The following is a 22,936-nucleotide window of genomic DNA, read 5'->3' as shown; positions in this document are numbered from 1 at the left end:
GTGCTTGTCTCTGTTTTATCTCACTTAGTGTCATGCTCTCCAGTCCCTCCAAGGTACGGCAGCCTTCTTTTTTGCGGCTGAGTAGTATTCCATCCTGTAAATGTAGCTCTATTTTCTACACTAAATTTTTATAAAAATCATCCTTTCCAAGGATTGTGTGTACTGTACATTGTGCGTATAAAGTATCTTATCAGAATGTATATAGAAATTAATGCCTTTTGGGCTTGGTGAGCATTTAAATAAATTCAGTTACATAAGAACATGGTGATGTACGTCACTTACTATTGTCCTAGAGATGGGGCAGGACCTGTGGACAAACTGGTATCTGAAATCCCCAACTGGAGAGCTCCTCTGGCCTGGCTCCGCCCCAGGTCCAGCCCCAGGTCCTTGGCGTGCCTCTGCCTAGCCTACCACCAGGAATTACCCCTAATGCCTCCAGGAATTACCCCTGTGCCTCCAGGAATTACCCCTGTGCCTCCAGGAATTACCCCTAATGCCTCCAGGAATTACCCCTAATGCCTCCAGGAATTACCCTAATGCCTCCAGGAATTACCCCTAATGCCTCCAGGAATTACCCCAAATGCCTCCAGGAGTTACCCTAATGCCTCCAGGAATTACCTCTGTGCCTCTAGGAATCACCCCTATGCCTCTAGGAATCACCCCTAATGCCTCCAGGAATTACCCTAATGCCTCCAGGAATTACCCCTAATGCCTCCAGGAATTACCCCAAATGCCTCCAGGAGTTACCCTAATGCCTCCAGGAATTACCTCTGTGCCTCCAGGAATTACCCTAATGCCTCCAGGAATTACCCCTAATGCCTCCAGGAATTACCCCTAATGCCTCCAGGAATTACCCTAATGCCTCCAGGAATTACCCCTAATGCCTCCAGGAATCACCCCTAATGCCTCCAGGAATTACCCCTAATGCCTCCAGGAATTACCCTAATGCCTCCAGGAATCACCCCTAATGCTTCCAGGAATTACCCCTAATGCTTCCAGGAATCACCCCTAATGCCTCCAGGAATCACCCCTAATGCCTCCAGGAATCACCCCTAATGCTTCCAGGAATCACCCCTAATGCCTCCAGGAATCACCCCTGGTGCGCCCGGGGCTCCTTCCCACCCTGCGTTGTTGAGGAACCGACTTCTTGGAGGCCAGAGCACAATCTGACCTGCTGACGTGCGTCACCTTGGCTTGACCTTGCCCCCCTGACCTTCTAGGAAGTTTAAACCCTGGGAACAGAATTGAATTGAACCTCAATGACTCAATATTTTTGTTGTTAATCCTCACCTGAGGATGTTTTCCATTGATTTTAGGGAGAGACAGAAACATGGATGTGAGGGAGACACATGGATGGGTTGCCTCCTGCATGTGCCCTGACCAGGGCCCGGGCCAGGGAGGAGCCTGCATCCGAGGTCCGTGCCCTTGACCGGAGTCGAATGTGGGACCCTTCGGTCCGCAGGCCGACGCTCTATCCACTGAGCCACACCTGCTAGGGCCAATGACTAAATTTTTACTTATCAGGGGGATTGCGTTTCGTATGAGTGTTTTGAAACCACAGCTATAACATTTGTTGTTAATAACGGGCCTGTACTGTTAAGCTTCTTTATTTATTAAAAACGATAGATGTAAGTATAGAATACTAGTAAACACTCGTGCCCTCTTCAGAAAACGTTGACATCTCCTACGGTCACGTGGCACCCGCCTGGTTTGTTACAGCTGTTCTGAGACGCCAGCTGGGGGGCTGGGGACCCGAGAGGGCGGCAGACCCCGGAGCCTGTTCTGCCCCTGGCGTGAACGCCGCGGGCTCGTGGTGTCCCCTGAGCTCACCCGCCGTTAAACCACATTTTAGTGGGGTAACATTGGTGTTGGTTTCGTCGGGGTTTCCTGGGAGGACTAAACGAGTTAATACCAAGGAAGCGTTTTTGAACTAATAACTCAAGACGACATTTTAATGAAAATAATTTTTGAAAGTGAAATAAAACTGATTTGTGATGTAAGCCATAATTTACGTGTGAGATGTAAACATAAGCCTTGAGTAATCTCTGCTTTCTTTCCTTTCATCGTAGTGCTCCTTGGCTTAAGGGGCAAGAACGGGCCGATCTGTCGAACAGCCTGGAGGAGATCTACATGTAAGTGACGGCGAGTGAACCGATTCCGAGTGACCGTGTGGCTCTTGTTGGAACTGAGATGTGGGGCCTTTTCGTGAACGAGGAGGGTGGCTTGCAGAGTCCTGGCAGGTGCTTACATAACTTTAATGCACATTCAGTGTCAGGCTGTGTTGAATGAGACGCATAACACCGGAATCCTAAGCATCATTATGTATTAAACTAGTCATTTTAATAGGAATTTTCTTGTATTATGCCCTAAGACTTAGGGTCTATTAAATATACTGTATTTTTTGTTGTTGTTGTTAATTCTCACCCAAGGATATTTTTCCATTGATTTTTAGAGAGAATGGAAGGGAGAGGGAGAGGCAGAGAGAAACATTGAGGTGAGAGAGAAACATCAATTGGTTGCCTCCTGCACGCACCCCAACCAGGGCCAGGGAACCTGCAACCGAGGTACGTGCCCTTGACCGGAATCAAACCCGGACCCTTCAGTCCACGGGCCAACACTATCCACTGAGCCAGCTGGCTAGGGCTACTGTATTTTTTACTGTTCCATTCATTCAGCAAATAGCATGTGGCAGGCGCTGTGCTAGGTCCTGGATGCACCGTTAGCAGAACCAGCCATGGCCCGTTTTCAGGGCGTCTAGAGTTTACCGGTGGGAGAAACATTACTATGACATCGTAAAAGTTAATGAGAAACTGCAGCTGTGACACAGAGGACATGGGTGTGCAGTGCCGATGAGGTCTGCAAGGAGACAGACCTGCTGTGGGAGGGGAGGGAGAGGGACTGACTGACAGCTGCGTCACGTGGGTGGAGGTTCTCCAGGGAAGGCCACGCGTGTGCAGCGGCTCCGTGTCACCAGCTTGCACGTCTCCAGGCAGAAGGTGATGGTGGCCTGAAGGGGAGAGAGGCGGGGAGAGGGGCCTGTGGGGGTCACCTGGGGGAGGCGGGGCCCGCAGGCTCTGTGGGCCGAGTTACAGCTTGCTGCCCTCGTCCTGGTCCCGGGGCGGAGAAGGTTGGTGTGGGATGCAGGACAGGGTTTCCTGTTTCTGTGTGGAGGCTGATTGGCAGGGAGCAAGCAGAGATGTGGGCCAGAGAAGATGCGACTGTGGTTTGGGTTCATCTGAGTAGGAGGCACTCAGTTAGGAGAACAGATGACGCTCAGTGGGAAGGTCGCTGTGTGTCCCAGGGCTGCCCTGCGACAGCGGGAGCTCCCTCCCTGTGTGCGCCGGACCCGGCCAGGCCCTTTCCCTCCCAAATACTTAATGAAAAGTGTGTGATGTGTTTCTTCCTGGTCCTCAGGAAGGACGCAGCCTGGACGTTCCGATAGGGGCGCCTCGCTTAGGGGTTCCGCTCCTCAGCGTTCAAACGCCCGTCGTCTCCTCGGGGACACGGGTCCCTCCCCCACTGGCCACGCCCACACTGGGCCCGACACGCTTCCTCCCGCAGCCGTTGGTTCTGCCCGTTTATCCTCCATTGAAGGAGTCAGTCAGAGGATGCGGATTGCCCACCAGGGTGACGTCATTGCGTTTCACTTTTCAGTTTTCACTCGGCCTCTGTAAGTTGGGGGGTGAACGCTCCCTCTTTCTGGAACATTTCCCCCCGTGGCTCCTGTCATGTCGGTCATCCTCATCAGCTGCACTCTCCTCCCCGTGCAGTGTCATGCCTCTGCCTTCTCCACCCAGAATGCACCCCTTTACTCAGACACCCCCCAGGGCACAGCTGCTGTCCCCTCCCTCGCGGTGGACTGAGGATTGGGCAGCATCAGGAGGACAGAGCCGTTTGTTCTCAGGATGGAACGTGGTCGGACTGTCCTCTTTGTTCAAAGCGCTCGGGTAACCCACGTTCCCTGGCAGTGTTTTCACACAGTCAAAATAGAAGGACGATTCGGTTTTTAAAAGTTCTGTGGGACAGCGTTTAACCATCGTTTTCCATAGAAGTCCCAGCGGGGGGCAGCAAGCGGAAAGCATTGGTGTTTGGGAGATGAAGCATGAGATCAATGTATGAATATAGTATTGCATGTTCATGTTTTCATGATGCTCTAAAGATGGTGACTGTCTGCATTTCCTATTGATTTAGCACCATTTTGAATGCCAAGGCTGATTTTTGCCGGACGGGAAGATGGATTCTAGTTTAGGGAGGTAAGAAGTCAGACACTAGCAGGTCCTCGTAGCATTGATCGATTAGCTCCCGCCTGCGGGCGCTCTATTAGGAGTTTGGAAATTGAAAAGTAAGAAGAGCCGCAGCCCACTGTTGTGACATAATCGCAGAGAAGTCTGGCTCCAGCGCGGTGACAGCGTGTTAGAGGTGGTAGCAGCTCTCGCTCGCTCTGGGCACGCGGGTGAGGCTGACGAGGAGGGTCCATGGCGACGGTGAGCTCAGTGTTTGCCAGGTCACCAGAGGGGCAGGTTCCCTGGAAACGAGACGGCATCGGCTGCATCGTGCAGGCCTGGAGCCACCGGCGCCTGCAGTTCAGCAGCCCTTTCAGATGCAGGTGTGAACGAGGCAGGTGTGCGGGGAAGCGCCTGTGAGCTGGGGCGGATATGGTGTGAGCTGGGGGGAGTGTGGTGTGAGCTGGGGGGAGTGTGGTGTGAACTGGGAGTGTGGTGTGAACTAGGGGAGTGTGGTGTGAACTGGTGGGAGTGTGGTGTGAGCTGGGGAGTATGGTCTGAGCTGGGGGGAGTGTGGTGTGAGCTGGGGGAGTGTGGTGTGAGCTGGGGGAGTGTGGTGTGAGTTGGGGGAGTGTGGAGTGAGTTGGGGGGAGTGGTGTGAGCTGGGGGGAGTGTGGAGTGAGCTGGCGGGGAGTGTGGTGTGAGCTGGCGTGGGGAGTGTGGTGTGAGCTGGCGTGGGGAGTGTGGTGTGAGCTGGCGTGGGGAGTGTGGAGTGAGGGGGCGGGGAGTGTGGTGTGAGTTGGCGTGGGGAGTGTGGTGTGAACTGGGGGGAGTGTGGAGTGAGATGGGGGGAGTATGGTGTGAGCTGGGGGGAGTGTGGTGTGAGCTGGGGGAGTGTGGAGTGAGCTGGGGGGGAGTGTGGTGTGAGCTGGCGTGGGGAGTGTGGAGTCAGTTTGGGCGGGGAGTGTGGTGTGAGTTGGCGGGAGTGTGGTGTGAGTTGGCGGGAGTGTGGAGTGAGATGAATGTCCCGGTGCTCAGGGTGGCGGTGGAGAGCAGTCGGTGACTCTGAGGGAGGTGGTTAGGGCCTTTAAGGGACAAGGATGCCCGTGCAGAAGAATGTCCCTTAAAGAAATACTGATGGCTCTAAGCGAGGCTTTGGTGATTGCGTAGATGTTGATTGATTTGCTTATATTTTTCTTTAAGTATTTTGCATGTGGGTATTTTGAATATATGAAAACAATTATTCTAATAAAACCAAAAGTAAATGACATTTAAAAATACTTACAACAGCCCTGGCCGGTGTGGCTCAGTTGGTTGGGTGTTGTCTGTGCACCAAAAAGGTTGCCGTTCGATTCCCGGTCGGGGCACCTGCCGGGCTTGGGGGCTGGGTCCCTGGCAGGGGGTGTGCAGGAGGCAGCCCGTCGGTGTTTCAGTCTCACATTGATGTTTCCCTCCCTCTCCCTCTCCCTTCCTTTCTCTTTAAAAACCAATAAAAAAAAAATACTTAGAACAGTTGGTGTTAAGAGAAAACGAAAGGGCTTAGATTTTTTAGGAAGTATTTGAATTTATGATGGTCTGTTTCAACAGCATTTAACTTAAAGTCCAATGAAAGGGTCATTTAAAACCCCGCAGCTCCTCTCACTGGGACGTGTCATTGAGTTAGGGTTTGACCAGCTCGCTCTCTGTTCGGCTGGGAAGCGTTTTGTCCAGACTTTTCCTGTGGAGCGCTTTCCCGCCAGTTTACTTCACGAGGAAAAGCAGGCGTCTCGCTCTGGTTCTCGCGGACCCTCGGGGCGGAGGAGCCGCAGCACGAGGACACAGCTTCTGTTTGTTCTGATTGGTTCCTGATTCTGCCAGAGGCTTCCTGGCAAAAGTCTGAAAACCAAACACTAGGGGATAGTTAGACGCTAAGAACAAGCTATTGTCACGAGAAAGCACAGCTGCGGCCCGGATAACAGGCAGGTGGCCGCCCCTGGGGTGGCATGCTGGAGTCCAAGGGCAGGAGTAACCTTCGTTTTCCTCGGGAAACCGTTATGCTCACAACAGCGCCCTCCGCGGGCCTGGGGGTCTTGCACATGCACTGGGCCTTCACTCTATGCAGTTGCCATTCGCTGACCTGCTCGTGGACATGACCCTGACACGCTTCTTCTCAGGGAGCCTGGAGATGGACTTAGTGATCTGAGGCAGCCAGGCAGTGTTTGGAACCAAATGAACCACCTTGGGCAGTGGAACATTTTGTCAAAAACAAAATCTATACACATAAAAGGCTAATATGCCAAGTGTCCCCGGGGAGTTCAGCTGGGAGACCACCGGGAGTTCGATGGCTCGCTATGATGTGCGCTGACCACCAGGGGGCAGCATGGAATGAAGGGAGGCCCCGGCCAGCAGCCAGAAGGCCCCGATCGGCCCTGGTCGCCGGCCAGGCCTAGGGACCCTAGCCGTGCGAATTTCATGCATCGGGCCTCTAGTGTGAACATAAAACTGTTCATCGATGTGCTGTTTAGGCCTGTGAATTGGCTCCCTGAGGGAGTTCTCGAATGCTTTCATCCTTGGTGGGAATCAGCATGACCAATGAGAAGCGGACCCAGGCGTGGCTTCAAATTGTTCAAAAAGTGTAGAAGGGCAAGCAGTGATCAGACATAGATACTGAGAAATTAAATCGCATGTACATCTGTCTCACTCTCCAGTGCAAGTTCATACGTTTTCTTTCTCTTCTTTGGGTGCCACAGTTCTGCTTGTTTTAACTAAGAAATGTTAATTTTGGAGCCAGTGGGAATTTTTAATGTTGGTATAAACTGTATTAAATATTCATTCATAAATGTTACTAAATCTCATGTCTTTATAAATTCTTCTTTAAAAGGCATGGCTAGATGCGTGTAATTTCTTAGATTGTAAAGATGTCTGTATTTTTTTGAATTTGAGAAGGAAATGTTTTTAAATAACATTTTCCCCCCTGAATTTTGTTTAGACAGAATATTGGTGAAAGTATTCTTTACCTGTGGGTGGAGAAAATAAGAGATGTCCTAATACAAAAATCTCAGATGACAGAACCAGGTAGGATGGAAAAATATTATCAGTGCCATTTTCCTTACAGTAATTACATTTTCACATGTATATTCTATTTGAAGTTTTTAATTACAGTCTGTATTCTGTTCTATGGTCTACATATAATATAAGTTTTCTGGAAAGTTCATTTACTCATGTAATTATGGTTCTTTGGTTTAATATAGTCTTATAGAAATATAATTTTATGGTTAAATAAAATTTATGGATCAAAAAAAAATCTCTTCTTTGATTATTGTTAAGGTAATATGTACCATGTAACATTCTTCATGAGTTACTAGACTATACGCTAGACATTATGTTTATAGAAATGCTTATGGAAAAAAAAACTTTGAAAAATATACTGACAGTAAGGATATAAAAATTGACTTTGAAAATTGATTTTCAAATTCAGTTGTAATTCACTTACCATAATTATTCACCCTTTAAAACTGTGTAATTGAGTGGTTTTAGTATATTTCATGGTTGTGCAGCTATGACCGCTCTCTGATTTCAGGACATTGGAACGTTCAGATTCTGCTCTATTGCTGTTTTCCTTCTATTGGGTCATTAAGTCTGTGACATTGTGGGCATTCCTCACGTTTCCTGCTCGCTCTGCTAATCTTTTCTTTACTTTCCACAAAAACCTTCTCGAGAGGACAGTAACGATCTAACCCGACTCTTACTTCCAAATAGAGTTTTATTGTTATCACTGATAGAATGGTTTTCAGTTTGGAAAAACAGGGATAAAAAACACACACATGAGTTTATGACCAATGTTTTAGAAGGTCAGTACAGAGAACGAGTTACTTAGGCCTCCCTTGGGGAAGTCAGTCAAAGGGTGCCTTTTTCCAGGGCATTTCACTGTTTTCCTACAGAAGCAAACGCTTTTACTGCTCCTTTCAGCAGAGAAATGAATAGTGTGAGGCCGTTCTGTCCGCTGACGATCTTCTCTGAAGCACTTTCCTTAATGCTTTCTGCTCCATAAACGAATGCACAGCATTTCAGGGCATCGAAGGGGAAAGTCATCTAAAAACAAAACGGATGTGCCAGCCCCCATCCTAGAGGTGGGGGGCGTGGGGGGGTGGGAAGGGCTGCAGGAAAGGGGTGCCGCCCGTTACAATGTGGGGCTCTAGAATTGTGGGATCACTCACCTCAGGAAACTTAAGAAATTATTGATCTTAAGGTATTTCCCCTTTTCCACCTTATCCATAATGGAGTCGGCCACTCTTCCGATGTTAAAGCTGTTGCTGTGTTCTGTGTACTTCATGCTTTTCAGGCCTTTTGTTTGGGATGTTTGATCAGGAACGGTTTGTAGATCACGTTGGGGGAGAGGGGGTCCTGAGGGCTGGGCCAGGCAGGGGGTCAGGAGGGCTTTCCTGCCTGCTCCCCCGTGACAAGGAGTGTGATTTGATTTCAATGTTAATCTTCAGGAGAAATTTATTGTTTATTATTTCATGTTTTTTTCTACTTTAGAAGCATTAAATTTTGAAGTAATTGTATACAACTGTTAACAATTTTTTAAAATTTTGAGCTAATTTTAGACGCACAGGAAAATTGCAGAAATGACGCAAAGAGCATGCCCCTCTCACCCTGCTCCCCCCACAACCTCAGACGCGACCTCGTGTCGTTGTCCGGACCCGGAAGCTATGGCCGAGGGTCCGCTAAGGAGCTGGCTCCGGGTTCACTGGTTCTGACGCGGATGTCCTTCCGGCTCTTCGGCCCGACAGGACCTGGTGCCTGTTTCCTCCTCTCTCCTGGCCTCTCAACGCTGCCTCCATCTTCCTTTGACTTTTGTGACTTTTGATGACTTGACACTTTTGAAGAGAAGCGATTGCCTGTTTTCTAGAACGTTCCTCAACTTGGGTTTGTTTGTTATTTTCCCGATTGGAGTAGGATTGGGCACTCGGGCAGTCGTGCCACAGGAGCGACACGGCGTCCTTCACAGCACGTTGTATCGAGGGGCTCATGGCATCAGCGTGCTTATTGTTGGTGATCTTGACCTTGACCCCTGGCCAGAGGTCAGCACTGCAGAGTCCCTGCTTTAGTCAAGGTTCTCTGGAGACAGAACCGATAGGAGGGGTGTGTGTGTGTGCGCGCGCGCGTGTGTGTGTGTGCACGCGTGTGTGTGTGCACGCGTGTGTGCACACGTGTGTGAATGTGTGTGAGTGTGAGTGTGTGTGAGCGTGTGCACACATGTGTGAATGTGTGAGTGTGAGTGCGTGTGTGTGCACGCATGTGTGCACACGTGTGTGAATGTGTGTGAGTGTGCGTGTGTGGGCGTGTGTGTGAGCGTGTGCACACGTGTGAATGCGTGTGTGTGCGCACACGTGTGTGAATGTGTGTGAGTGTGCGTGTGTGGGCATGTGTGTGAGTGTGTGCACACGTGTGTGAATGTGTGTGTGAGTGTGAGTGCGTGTGTGAGTGTGCGTGTGAGTGCTTGTGTGTGTGTGTGTGTGTGTTTAAAAACAAGAGCGAGAGAAGGAGAAAAAGGTGGGGGAGAGAGGGAGAGGGGGAGAGTGGTTTATTTTAAGGACCTGGCTCACCATTCTGGAGTCTGGCAAGTCCCAAACCCGCAGGGCAGGCCGGGCCCAGGCAGGACTTGAGGCGGCAGCTCGTCTGCAGGCGCAGCCCCGAGCTCCCTGTGCTGGGCCGTCCCCCCTCCCGCTAGGACCTGAGCTGGAGGAGGCGGCTCTCACTGTCGGGCCCGTCTGCTTCCTGAGCGTCTGCTCGGAGTGAGGATTCCCCCCGGACAGGCCGCCACAGGAGCAGCCAGAACAGAGCTTGGCCGGGTTCCGGGTCCTGTGGCCGAGCCAACGGGCGTGAAACTTACCGTCAACGCCACCGTCGTTGCCTTGTCTCACGAGTCCCGCGGGAGGGACGCTGTGGGGATGGGGTGTCCGTCCCCTCAAACGCCCCTCGCAGGCGTGAGCGCTCACGGGGTGTCCGGTCAGCAGCACTGAGGACAGCTGGCAGGCGTTTTCCTGCTGCGGGTGGACCCTGTCCTCCTGCCTTCGTCCCTCGGGACCCTCTGTGAGGAGGGCGGTCTCCTCCATGTGTTCTGCTGATTTCTGTTCCTGCGGCCCGCGTGTCCCTGCGGCCCGCGTGTCCCTGCGGCCCGAGTGTCCCTGCGGCCCGAGTGTCCCTGCGGCCCGCGTGTCCCTGCGGCCCGAGTGTCCCTGCGGCCCGCGTGTCCCTGCGGCCCGCGTGTCCCTGCGGCCCGAGTGTCCCTGCGGCCCGCGTGTCCCTGCGGTCCGAGTGTCCCTGCGGCCCGCGTGTCCCTGTGGCCCGCGTGTCCCTGCGGCCCGAGTGTCCCTGCGGCCCGCGTGTCCCTGCGGCCCGAGTGTCCCTGCGGTCCGGGGCTCACTCTCGCGCTGCCATTGCTGTTGCTGACGGTCCCGGGGCGGGTCCCGTGGGCCTTGGAGAAGCTCGCGTGTTTCTCGGAGCCGCTTAAACCTCTGGAATCACAGACGACCCCACGGCCTTTGGTGTCCGAGGCTGAGGCCCTGCTTCCTTCCCCCGAAGGACGTGTTCAGAGCCTGCGAGTCCGTGTTTAGTGTCATTTCTGACTTCTGCATAGATCACTCGAGTGTCTCCTGTCCCACAGGCCCAGAGGTGAAGAAGACGACGGAGGAGGAAGACGTGGAGAGTGAAGACGATGTCCTCGTGGCGTGCCAGCCCGAGACCCCAGGGCGAGCGCTGGGCTTGGACGTCGGTGACAGTCAGCCAGGTCCGTGGCGCTGACCAGCTGTGTCTCTAGACGGTGGACGGTGATCCTGGGAGTGGGTTGGGGATGGGTCGACGTGTAGTGAACTCGCACATGTTGGGAAGTAGTTATTAATATGCAGGAAAATGCGTTCTTGTCTTTCCCGCCTGCTGGTCGTCTGGTGTTGGCTGGGTCTGTCGGATGGGGAGGAAGAAAGTAGAAAGTTCTTTTTTTTAGAGTTTTGTATAGTGATGGGAGAGGTGGAAACTAAGAAAAGCTGTGTTTTTAATTCACGTTTCAATTCACACACGTTTTTCTGCTTTGAAGTTCTCAGCGGCCTCCTGCCATCTCAGCGATAAATTTTGGTAAAAGTCACAGAATAAATGTCCTCATTGGAAGTACAGCCACTGAATGAGGCCAGTAAATGCCTTTGACATTTTAGCTTCTGCGTAAGCAAATTTGTTCCATGATCTAGTATGAAAGGAGAATCAGCTGTATGTTAACATCAGAAAGTATGTTCCCTTTTAGTATTTTAAGATATATTTGTACAGATTTCAGAGAGGAAGGGAGAGGGAGAGAGAAACATCAACGATGAGAGAGAACCATGGACCAGCTGCCTCCTGCACGCCCTACACTGGGGTCGAGCCCGCAACCCGGGCCTGTGCCCTGACCGGGAATCGAACTGTGACCACCTGGTTCATAGGTCGACCCTCACCCACTGAGCCGCGCCGGCCGGGCCCATTTAGCATTTTACATTTTTGAGCGAATGGTCCATTTCCTCAATCCCTTATAGAAACACGATAGGCCAAAGGGAGTACCGTTCTCTGAAGGCCAGGCGTCCTGTGCCCTCACACCGGCCTCGAACCCGTGCCAGGAGCGTCTCAGGTTCTCCCGCTGCCTCGGGACTAGGAGGAGGGATGGAGAGGAAGGGAGAGGGGAGGGCCCAGGACTCACCGGCTCTGACCTGCGTAGCTCCCGCTTCATTCAGTCACGTCTTCGTGACCTTGGCATCAGGTTTCCTTTGGGAGACAGGACCCCCCCATGAGAAGAGTGACAGTCGCAGGCATGGCACATGGCAGCCAGTGCACAGGGACCCGCGTGCTGGGCTAGGACAGGCCTCCCTCCCCGGGACGGGACGTCGGCGGCAGAGCAGCCGGGGAAGCTGGTCTGTGCTCGTCCGGCCACGACCAGCAGTGGTTTTCGGGGCTGTTTACAGCCGCCCAGAAACACGTTCACAGGTGTTCGCTGAAGTAGTTCACCGACTGCAGGCAAACTGACTTGGTGAGATTCAACCAAGTGGCTAGAAGTGGGGACACATTTTAATTCTTTTTTCCTGAATAACTTTCCATCCTAAATGCAGCCGGTACAGCAGCCAGGGTGGCTGGTAAGTTTCTCTCTCTCTCTTAATTGAATGTATTGGGGTGACACTGGTTTAATCACATGTGTGGGTCTCAGGGGTACAGTTCTGTGACTGTGAGCGTCATCTCTGTGTTGTAGGTGTGTTCTCCACCCCAAGTCCAGTCTCCTCCCATCACCATTTATCCCCCTTCACCCTCTCCTGCCCCCTCCCCCCCGTTCTCATCAGCCGGGGGGCAGGTTAGTGGCTCTTCAACTTGTTTAAGAGGCAGAGTAGCTGGAAATGATGACACCCCGTGGAACACCAGTGTGGCATGTTATTGATATACTAGAGGCCCTCCCGCAGGGTCCCTTCACCTGGCCGGCGATCGTGGCCATCAGGGCTCTCACCCAGTCCTGATTGGGGCTGATTGGGGTCGGTGGGACTGCAGGTCGGCTCCAGGGGGTGTCTGGCCCCATCTCGCCCAGTCCCCATCAGCCAGACCCCAGCAGCAAGCTAACCTACTGGTCAGAGTATCTGCCCCCTGGTGGTCAGTGCACGTTACAGCGACCAGTCCGTCAACTGCTTGGTTGGACACTTAGCATATTAGGCTGTTATAGCTATAGGTTTAATTCAACCCTATGAAGTAGGAACAGTTTTATTAGCAGAAGACATTATGTTATAGCTATAAAACAATGTCATAGGTTTCCCAGCCAGTGTCATCGGTCCACCAACAATAGAATGGATGAATACATTACGGTGTATTAGCAGCCGTCAGTGTTTTTGGTCTCAAGACCCTTTTAAACTCTTAAAAATTAGTCGTGTCACCTTGTGCTGCCGCCACAGTCCGGGGTTGGAGCCCCGGCCCCCGCTCTCACTGGTGACCTCTGGGTTCGATTCTCGCAGGTGAAAGTCATCAGACAGATGGGTTTATGTGCAATATATTGGGAGCCTTTTTACTTAACATTATAACTGAATGTAATGGGCAACTGTGAATTGCTGTTTGGGTTGATTTGCCATACAATGTACATTTCTTTCCCCACTCTCCCCTCACCCACACCATTGCCATTGTTTTAGATTTTGAATGTATGAATTTAAAAATAAAAGTAACCTCCTTCCCTAACTTACAGAAATGGAAGAGCTGCCGCCAATTGACCACGGCGTCCCCATCACCGACCGACGGAGCACCTTCCAGGCGCACCTGGCTCCCGTCGTCTGCCCCAAGCAGGTGGGCTGCTCGCACCCTCGGGGGCGGGGACGCTGTTTCCCCAGCGCAGTCCCAGCGAGTGGCTTTGCAATCACACCCTTGCGTTTACTGTTGTTATTTTTACGTAAGAGAAGCGATTCGCTCACCTCCCCCCCCCCCCCCCCCCCCCCCCCGCCATGCTGAGACTCTGGGGGGGCGTTCGGTGTCCTCTGTCACTCTTTTAAATTGTATCTAAACGCTGACTGGGGCTGACCCTCAAACGAACACCCATGTGGTGCCGCAGAAATTACTACGTTTCATGGCGAAAAAGAATTACATGAGCCCTGACCCAGGGCTTCGCTGGTTGGAGCCTCATCCTGTGCACCAGGAGGTTGTGGGTTCGATTCCGGTCCAGGCCCGTGTGGGACAGCCCTCCGCCAGCGGAGCCACGCCAGCGAGGCCCGAACCTTCCTCTTCGATGCCTCTGCTGGGGCTGCGGGTGAAATACATTGGGAGTCAGATCAACATCACTACACGGGACCCCTCACACTGAGGTTACTGTGATTGACCTGAAGTTGCGATTGAACTGAGCGTCTTTATTTTCGCTTGCCAACCTGGCCCCTCCGCACACACCGTGTCCTCCAAGCAGGCGGCTCCTTCCTGCCCCTCTTCCCTTTGGACACAGAAATGACCACATCTCTCAAGTCTCGCTCACGTCACTCCCCGTGGCCGTGCAGGAGCCCAGAGAGCGTTCTGGTTTATAGGCTGTGGGACACACCATTACGGTGCATCTATCATCCCAGATGCGTAAATGTGTAAACTTTTAGAGCTCATTTTTTTAAATTCTCGTATTTACATGTAGAATTCTCTACACGGGGAAACATGTTCCTGTTTAAGTACGAGGCATGGTCAGTGCTCAAGTGTTTTTCTGATAATTGGTGTTTAGAAACCAGGTCTGTCATGTTCATTCCGTCGTGAGCACTGGTCTCTGCCCTGAATGAGGAGGAAGCTTGGCAGTGGCCTTCTCGGCCGTAGAAGATTCTTTACGTAAATTCTATGCCACCTGCAGGGCTTACATCAGCTTTAAGATGTTTCCTAGTGTTTGTTTATAGAGAAAGTGAAATGTGCACATTTGTTTATTCATGTTCTGTTCTTTTTAAGGTGAAAATGGTTCTTGCCAAATTATATGAGAACAAGAAAATCGCTAGCGCCACCCACAACATCTACGCATACCGGTGAGTGAGCGCGCCTCCAGGAGCTTGCGGTTCGTAAAGACGGGAGAAATGTGCATGACTATAAACAATAACAACTATCATGTATTCTTCCCATTACAAAAGCAATCATTTGTAGAATATTCAGAAACTGCAGAAAAGAAAAAAAATCAGGGGAAATCAGCTGTTTTCTACCATTAAATGCACCAATAGTATGTGATACATTTTCTGTCCTTTCTGTGCAAAGTTTATCTTTTCAATGCTTTGCCCTAGTACCACATTTTTTTCTTAATGTACAAAAACAAATTTCCATGTTGTTTACATTGCTTTGTGAACATTTTAATGCTTGACTAATAGTTGTCTGAGGTTGCAAACTACATTTTATTTAACCGTTTCCTGTTGGTTTTAGTTCTTCCTGTTTCTTTTATTTTTTTAAATATATATTTTATTGGCTTTTTACAGAGAGGAAGGGAGAGGGATAGAGAGTCAGAAACATCGATGAGAGAGAAACATCGATCAGCTGCCTCCTGCACACCCCCTACTGGGGATATGCCCGCAATCGAGATACATGCCCTTGACCGGAATCGAACCTGGGACCCTTCAGTCTGCAGGCCGATGCTCTATCCACTGAGCCAAACCGGATAGGGTAGTTTTTTCTGTTTCATTATCTATCCCATATAATAAAAGAGAAACATGCAAATTAACCATCCCTCTGCTATACCCACAAGCCATGACCACCAGCCAATCAGGAGTGAGTATGCAAATTAACCCAACTAAGATGGCAGCGGCCAGGGAGCTGGAGCAAGCAGGAGGCTTGGGTTGCCCCTGGTGATGGAGGTAGCCAAGCTTCCCACCTGCCCTGGCTGGCCCTGGGCTCCGCTCAAGACTACAAAGTTTCAATTATAGAAGATAAATAAATCCCAGAAAAAAAGAAAAAAAGGAGAGGCTGGGAGCTTGGGTCGCCGGGGGGCGTGGCCAGCCCGAAAACGGCCCTCAGCCCCTCACCCAGGCTGGCCAGGCACCCCAGCAGGACCCCCCCACCCTGAAGGGGCTGTGGGCAGCCTGAAAATGGCCCTCAGTCCCTCACCCAGGCTGGCCACACCCCCATGGGGTGAGGGTTCCCGCTGGGGGACTTGGCCAGCTTGCCAACAGCCATCAGCCCCTCACCCAGGCTGGCGAGGCACCCCAGCGGGACCCCCACCCTGATCCAGGACACCCTTCAGGGCAAACCAGCCGGCCCTCACCCGTGCACCAGGCCTCTATCCCATATAATAAAAGGGTAATATGCAAACTGACCCTAACAGCAGAACGACTGGGAATAACTGGTCGCTATGACACACACTGACCACCAGGGGGCAGATGCTCAATGCAGGAGCTGCCCTCTGGTGGTCAGTGCACTCCCACAGCCAACCTCCTGCCGTCGGCTAACCTCCCGCGGTCCCTCCCCCCGACTGGCCAGCCCTGATCAGCCCCGATTGCCAGCCAGGCCAGGGGACCCCACCCATGCACGAATCCGTGCACTGGGCCTCTAGTTATAGAGAAGAGCCGCGAACGTACCAGATGGTGAATGACAGTGAACACACACCTCGTGTAGTTCAAGAAGGGTTTTTAGAAGCAGATATGCTGGTTTGGGAAGTAAATTGCAACTCGTACGAAGTGTTTTGAGGTTTCGAGGTGTGAGCGCTGTTGTGTGTGTTTCCAGAATATTCTGTGAGGACAAGCAGACCTTCCTGCAGGACTACGATGATGACGGGGAGACGGCGGCCGGCGGGCGCCTGCTGCACCTCATGGAGGTGGGTCCCCAGTCCTGACCGTCTCGGGCTGAGCTCCCCAGCAGCACGGGCTCCCTCCTGCGAGGGACCAGCCCTCGGTCGCTCTGTAGTGGACGTGTGGGTTCATTGGGAGTTTCTGAACGGTGACGAGAAGATGCCACCCCCTGGGGGAGGGCAGAAGGCACAGGGTTGGTACAGGTCTCGGTCTCCCAGCCCTTTCCTCGCGGCCACAGGAGATGGTCTGCAGCCATGGGACCTTCTTGTTTTGTTTTCTGACAATTTCCTCCCTTTATTTTCGCGTTCTGTCTGTGCAATTCCTGGAAGTTGGTTATCAGGGCTTCTGAATGGATCCAGGATCTTTCTTTCCTTATGAAGTTGTCCATCTCGTTGCCTGGTGTTCCGAGACATGTTCTTGATGGTCTCCTAACATTTGTTTTAGCAGCCGTGCGTTTAATTATCTACACTAATAAAAGAGAAACATGGTAATTAGCGTATGACCACTACCCTTTTCATTGGCTAATCAGTGAGTATATGCAAATTAACTGTCAGCCAAGATGGCGGCTGGCAGCCAGGCAGCTGGAAGCAAACATGAGGCTTGCTTGCTGCAGTGACTGCAGACTCCAACGTTCCCCGCCTGACTTGCCGGCCTCTGAGCTACAACTCTAAGCAACTATGTACTATGTTGCAAATAAGAAGATAAACAAAACCCCAGAAACCGGCTTTCATTCAGCCAGGCTTTAGCAACATTGTATCGATGTTTTCAGCAGCAAGGCCTCAGAGCTAAAGCTGGCCCAGAATAAAAAAAAAAAAAGAAAACAAGGAGCGGTTGGAAGCTTCAGTCACCCGCTTCTGGAAAACAGCCCTCAGCCCCTCACCCAGACTGGCCAGGCACCCCAGTGGGGACCCCCACCCTGATCCAGGACACCCTTCAGGGCAAACCAGCTGGCCCCCACCCGTGCACCAGGCCTCTATTCTATATAGTAAAAGGGTAATATGCCTCCCAGCACCGGGATCAGCGGAGCAGCGAGGCTCCTGGCACCGGGATCAGCGTGACAGGGGGCTGCGCCCAAACCCCCTGATCGCCCTGCGGCTCTGTGTGTGACAGGGGGCGGGGCCACAACCTCCCTATCTGCCCTGCTCTGTGCCCGATAGCGGGGAGCTCCCCAATCCCCTGATTGCCCTGCGGCTCTGTGTTCGACAGGGTGCAGTGCCCCAACCCCCTGATCGGCCCTGCTCTGTGGGTGATAGAGGGTGGTGCCCCAACCCTCCCCCCCACCATGGGCCCTGCTCTGTGTGTGACAGGGTAGAGCCATAACCTCCCCATTGGCCCTGCCCTGAGTGTGACAGGGTGCAGCGCCCCAACCCCCTTATCCGCCCTGCTCTGTGTGTGACAGGGGGCGGTGCTCCAACTCCCCTATCGGCCCTGCTCTGTGTGTGACAGGGTACGGAGCCCCAACCCCCCTGATGGGCCCTGCTCTGTGCGTGACATGGGGTGGCGCCGCAATCTCCCCATTGACCCTGCCTTGAGTGTGATAGGGGGCGGTGCCCCAACCCCCCAATCAGCCCTACCCTGAGCGTGACTGAGGGTGGCATCGCAACCTCCAGATCCGCCCTGCTCTGTGCATGACGGGGCGGCACCCCAACTCCCCAATCGGCCCTGCTCTGAGCCTGACCAGGGGCTGCACCTAGGGATTGGGCCTGCCCTCTGCCACCTGGAAGCAGGCCTAAGCCAGCAGGTCGTTATCTCCCGAGGGGTCCCAGACTGCGAGAGGGCACAGGCCGGGCTGGGGGACCCCCCACCCCCCAGAGTGCACAAATTTTTGTGCACTGGGCCTCTAGTATAATTATAACAGCTCCCCTCTGCTTTTCCTTTTTCCTGTTTTTCCTTTTCTGTGCTGTGCGGTTCTGGTTTCGTGGGTGCAGTATCTCCTCCATTTCCTGGGTCTGCGAGTTAATGGTGGTTTTAGCGATTCCTCTCAGGTGGTCTCCGGTCCGTTCAGTTGCTCATCTTGCCCTTTCTCGTTCGTGCGGCTGGATGCCCGCCCCCCCCCCGCCCCCCCCATCTGTGATCGCAGATGGCCCCGCTCTGAGAGGGGCTGTTCTCTCCCCAGGTGGTTGCGGCAGTGTTTTCCGCTCTTGTGTGAGGTTTGCTCACGCCCTGGAGGGGACTCTGTGTGGTCAGGCCTGTGGGCCAGCGAGCCTCCCCTTAGGGCGCGTTGGGCACACGTCTGGCCGAGGAAGACGTGTGGGCAGCGCCAGCGAGGCCTCCGCAGCCCGTGCCCTCTGGCCGCAGGTTCGTGTGGCCCAGGAAGCAGGTCCGTGTGGCCCAGGGTGAAGGCCCCAGACAGCTGTTCTGGTGGAAGCCTCGAGAACTGGGACCCGCCTGCCGGTCTCCCCCGCACGCCCGGGCCCAGCGTTTGCAAGTTGAAGGCCGGGGAGCAGGGGTTCCTTTTCCAAACCCCCTCCTGTCTGTCCCCTCCTGTCCCCTGGGCCGTGCGTCTCCCTCGCCCCCTCAGTGCGTCCGCCATGTGCGTCGGGGCGCCTCTGCGCAGGGTCAGTGCTGCCAGGCTCACCCGCGCCCTCTCTTGTCCGATCTGCCGGACGCAGGTCCTGAACGTGCGGAACGTGCTGGTGGTGGTGTCGCGCTGGTACGGCGGCATCCTGCTGGGGCCCGACCGCTTCAAGCACATCAACAACTGCGCCCGGAGCATCCTGGTGGAGAGGAGCTACGTGGGCTCGCCGGTGAGCGCCCCCTCTTCTCCCCACCTCCCCTCCCTCTCCTCCCTCCGCCGGGGCTGCCAGCACCAGAGGACGTGCTCCGCGCGGTCAGCATCGGGTGGTGTCGGGAAACCTTGGCCCGGGAGCCGCAGACCGGTCCCAGGCAGAACCCGGTGGAGGCCAGTGCAGACCCTGGGCGGGGACTTCCCTCCTGGGCCCTCAGGCCAGACGCTCCTGGAGTTTACGGAGCCTCAGGCCAGTGGCTTCCATCCCCGAGGCCGGGGCTGAGCCGTGTGTGACCTGGGTCCTCAAACGGCCACGGAATCCACGTTTCCTGTCACGGCCGCGGCTGCTCTCCCAGGCAGGCCTTTCCTGCCTCCTCCCTTTACGTTTGGAGGCTTCTGTTTCATATTTTGTAACTACGTTCACTTGTATTGTTTTTAAACTCGGCTGCTTTACTTTACAAAGCGGACACTAGAGCCTGGCCGCTGGCTCCGTGGTTGAGCGTCCACCCAGCACCAGGAGGTCCCGGCTCGATTCCCGGTCGGGGCACAGGCCTGGGTTGCGGCTCCACCCCCAGCAGGGGGCGTGCAGGAGGCGGCCGATTGATGTTTCTATCCCCCTCTCTTCCTCTCTCTCTCAAATCAATAAAAACATTTTTTTTAAAGTGGACAAAGAATAATACTGAAATTATTTAAACACAAATCTATTAGGTGAATGAGTGTTTTCCTTGATTATTGTCGATCATTTTGTAAATGTGTACATGGACGGACGGTAAACAGAAGTGCTGGATAAAACAGGAGACGGCACAGAGGGAAGTAGCTGTACGTCCACTATTGTACAGACTCTAGGGATTCGGTTTAAGGCTCCTAAGCCAGCAGCTTCGTGTACATGGGGGTAGGGGGGGTGGCGGGGGGGAGGGAGACTACACTGATTTTCTCTCTTTTCCAGGAGGAATCGTCGAAGGCTTTGGGAAAGAACAAAAAAGTGAGGAAGGACAAGAAGAGGAGTGAACATTAGCAGCCGATACGGCTTAGCGGTCAGCTTACCCGTGACCAGATGCAGGCCCCTCACTCATCAGACATCTGTGCACGGGGGCCTGCGGCCCCGAAGCCATTCATCACGACACCAGCGCCATCTCCTCCCCTGGTCATGTCACCCGCCAGCACCAGAGGCCCTGTGAGCACCGGGCACGCGCTGGAGCTTCACCGCCACTTCGCCCGCGGGAGGGAGGCAGCAGCGGCCGGGGCGGCGCCTGGAGGGTCGCCTCGGCCATGTCAGTGCCTTTGTCCGTGGGAAGCACGGTCTCCGGAGGAGCGGCAGCGCCTGCTTCTCGTCGGGGCGCGTTTTGCTGAGGGACACGCCTCGCGCTGCTCTTCCTGCTCGTGGGGAGGACTCGCCGAGGACGGACCCGGGAGGGTTCCCTCCTGTGGTTTCAGTCCTCAGCGTGTCGCCCCTGAGGATGGCGAGGCGGACGCGGGCGTGTCTGCGACTGTCACACCCGTGCTGGCAGGAGTGTGTGCCTCAGTCCCTGCTGCAGGTGGGTGACTGAATTTCAGAAAGCGGTTTTTCCCGTCCCCGCCTTTTGGTTTCGTCCTCGTGATGTGAAGCGGTGAACGTGGTGCCAGGAGCTCCTCCCGCCCCGAGATGTGTCCGTTCTGTTTCTTCAGCCGCAAGTCCCTTTCCTGTGACCCCCACGGGGGAACGAGGCTGTGCTGGGCGCGAGGCTGTGGCTGATGAGGAGAGGGGACGGGAGAGGGAGAGAGAGAGACATCCGTGATGAGACAGAATCATGGGTCGGCTGCCTCCTGCACGCCCCCCACTGGGGATCGAGCCCGCCACCCGGGCCTGTGCCCTTGACCGGAATCGAACCTGGGACCCTTCAGTCTGCAGGCCGACGCTCTATCCACTGAGCCACACCGGCCAGGGCCCTTACTTGGTGTTTTTAATAAGAATAGCTTTCTGCTAGGATGGATTCTGAGAAATAAGATCTGAATTGTATTTGTTGTACATGTTTAATGTTGCCAGTTATCAATTGTCATCAGAGGGTGACATATATGTATTTAGATAGAACACATCAAGTTCCATGTAAAATTCAGTATGTCCTATATTAACGTAAAAAAATTGAAGTTAAAAACTACCAATTAGCATGAACATAATTTCACAATTTTGGCACATCAGGCCCGTGGTAGGAGCCATAAAACGGAATTTGGTGCTGCACAAAAGTAAATGCCAGTCCATGGTTCTGTGCCACCAGATCGAATTTCTTGCTGATTCAGCTAATATTTCCTTAGGTCTTTTAGAAAACCTTTATTTCTGGGATCTCATTTTTCTTTAAAAGCAATCTGATTTTTGCTTCTTTCTACAGAATCATGAACCACATTTTCCTGACTATGGCACCTAATGTCCTTTGCCCAGGCAGCTAGTTAATGAGGAGAATCTCACTGTCTATGTGTATGGACCCCTTTCCAATATTCGTATCTGTTTTTCTCTATTTAAAAGTTTATCTTGAGTCCAGGCCAGTGTAGTTCAGTGGGTAGAGCGGCGGCTTGCAGATCGAAGGGCCCCAGGTTCGATTCCTGTCAAGGGCACATGCTCGAGTTGCGGGCTCGGTCCAACGTGCAGGAGGCAGCCAATCAATGATTCCCTTTCATCATTGATGTTTCCCTCTCTCTTCCTCCCCCTTCCTCTCTGAAATAAGTAAGAATATAATTTTGAAAAAATTTATCTCCAGTCCAGGCCAGTTTGGGTCAGTGGTCCTCACACTGAAGGGTCAAGGGTTCGATTCCCAGTCAAGGGCACGTACCTGAGTTGCAGGTTCAGTCCCCACCCAGTATTGGGGCTCTTGCAGGAAGCAGCCGATCGATGTATCTCTCACATCCATGTTTCTCTCTCTCTCCTCCCCTCCCTTCCATTCCCTCTGAAAACCAATGGGAAAAATATCCTCGGGTGAGGATTAACAAAAAAGTTTATCTCGATTAGGTTTTCAAATTCTCCAAGTCATATTTTATGGCACGTTGTACGAGCTGCACGTATTCCCCACGTGCCAGAGAGGAGGAGCAGGCGGCACCTGCATTTTAAATGGGACCAACGACTGTGGTTTGGAGGCGTGGACCGGGAAACAGCCGGCGTGCAGAGAAGTTATCAAAGTGCTCACAGCGGGAAGACGGGCAGGAGGCAGGGCTGAGCGTGGGGTGGGGGGGGGGACACGCTCCTCCACTCCACGGTCTGGAGACGCATTTGTCGCATTTGGTACGCGCATCTTCTATTTTTCCGTCTGCGTGATTTTGTACATAGGCTATTTTTCTTTCCATAAAAATGGTATTAAACTGTACATACTGTTTTGTATCTGGATATTTCATATAGAAGTATATTGTTAACATTTTCCCATTTCAATAAATACTATTCTACGGCTTAGTTTCTTATGGTGCATCCTGCTCTGCCTTCCGGGTTGTATCGTCAGTACCGACTGGTCACTGCTGGTTTCTGATCGCAGCGTCGCCGGTGCACAGCCCTGAGCAGAGCCCTGGGTGCAGGCGCCTGTGTGACCAGCTCCTTTCCTTTACTGTAACCGCACGCGGGGGCCGGCGGTGGCTCTGGTGCTGGGACTGAGGTCCGCCTTGAGGTTGTCGTGGTGAAGGGAGACCTGTGTGGACAGGACCCCGACCGCCTTCCCCTGGTTCTGCCCCCAAAAGTGTAACGTCCGTCTGGCGGACCCACTTTCAGTTTCTCTGAGCAGGGC

The 22,936-nt window shown here is 53.2% G+C and overlaps 1 protein-coding gene across 2 annotated transcripts in view; it reads left to right on the top strand.

The window, feature by feature from the left end:
• Positions 1-22,604, top strand: part of IMPACT (impact RWD domain protein) — a 28,235-nt gene extending 5,631 nt beyond the window's left edge. Inside the window, exons 4-12 of one of the 2 annotated variants that reach the window (XM_070421264.1) lie at positions 2,070-2,132; positions 7,192-7,277; positions 10,873-10,995; positions 12,332-12,355; positions 13,438-13,535; positions 14,655-14,728; positions 16,407-16,497; positions 19,084-19,218; positions 20,146-22,604. In XM_070421264.1, the coding sequence (XP_070277365.1) occupies positions 2,070-2,132; positions 7,192-7,277; positions 10,873-10,995; positions 12,332-12,355; positions 13,438-13,535; positions 14,655-14,728; positions 16,407-16,497; positions 19,084-19,218; positions 20,146-20,214 (763 nt within the window). In that variant the 3' untranslated portion in view covers positions 20,215-22,604. The remainder of the gene's footprint in view (positions 1-2,069; positions 2,133-7,191; positions 7,278-10,872; positions 10,996-12,331; positions 12,356-13,437; positions 13,536-14,654; positions 14,729-16,406; positions 16,498-19,083; positions 19,219-20,145) is intronic. The other variant, XM_070421265.1, reaches the window with a different exon arrangement.
• The last annotated feature ends 332 nt before the right edge of the window (positions 22,605-22,936 follow it).

The sequence above is a fragment of the Myotis yumanensis genome, unplaced genomic scaffold (assembly GCF_028538775.1).
Source record: "Myotis yumanensis isolate MYYU_CA2020_CCGP unplaced genomic scaffold, mMyoYum1.0.hap1 SCAF_7, whole genome shotgun sequence".
Lineage (NCBI taxonomy): Eukaryota > Metazoa > Chordata > Mammalia > Chiroptera > Vespertilionidae > Myotis > Myotis yumanensis.
This window is presented reverse-complemented; position numbering and strand designations above follow the sequence as displayed.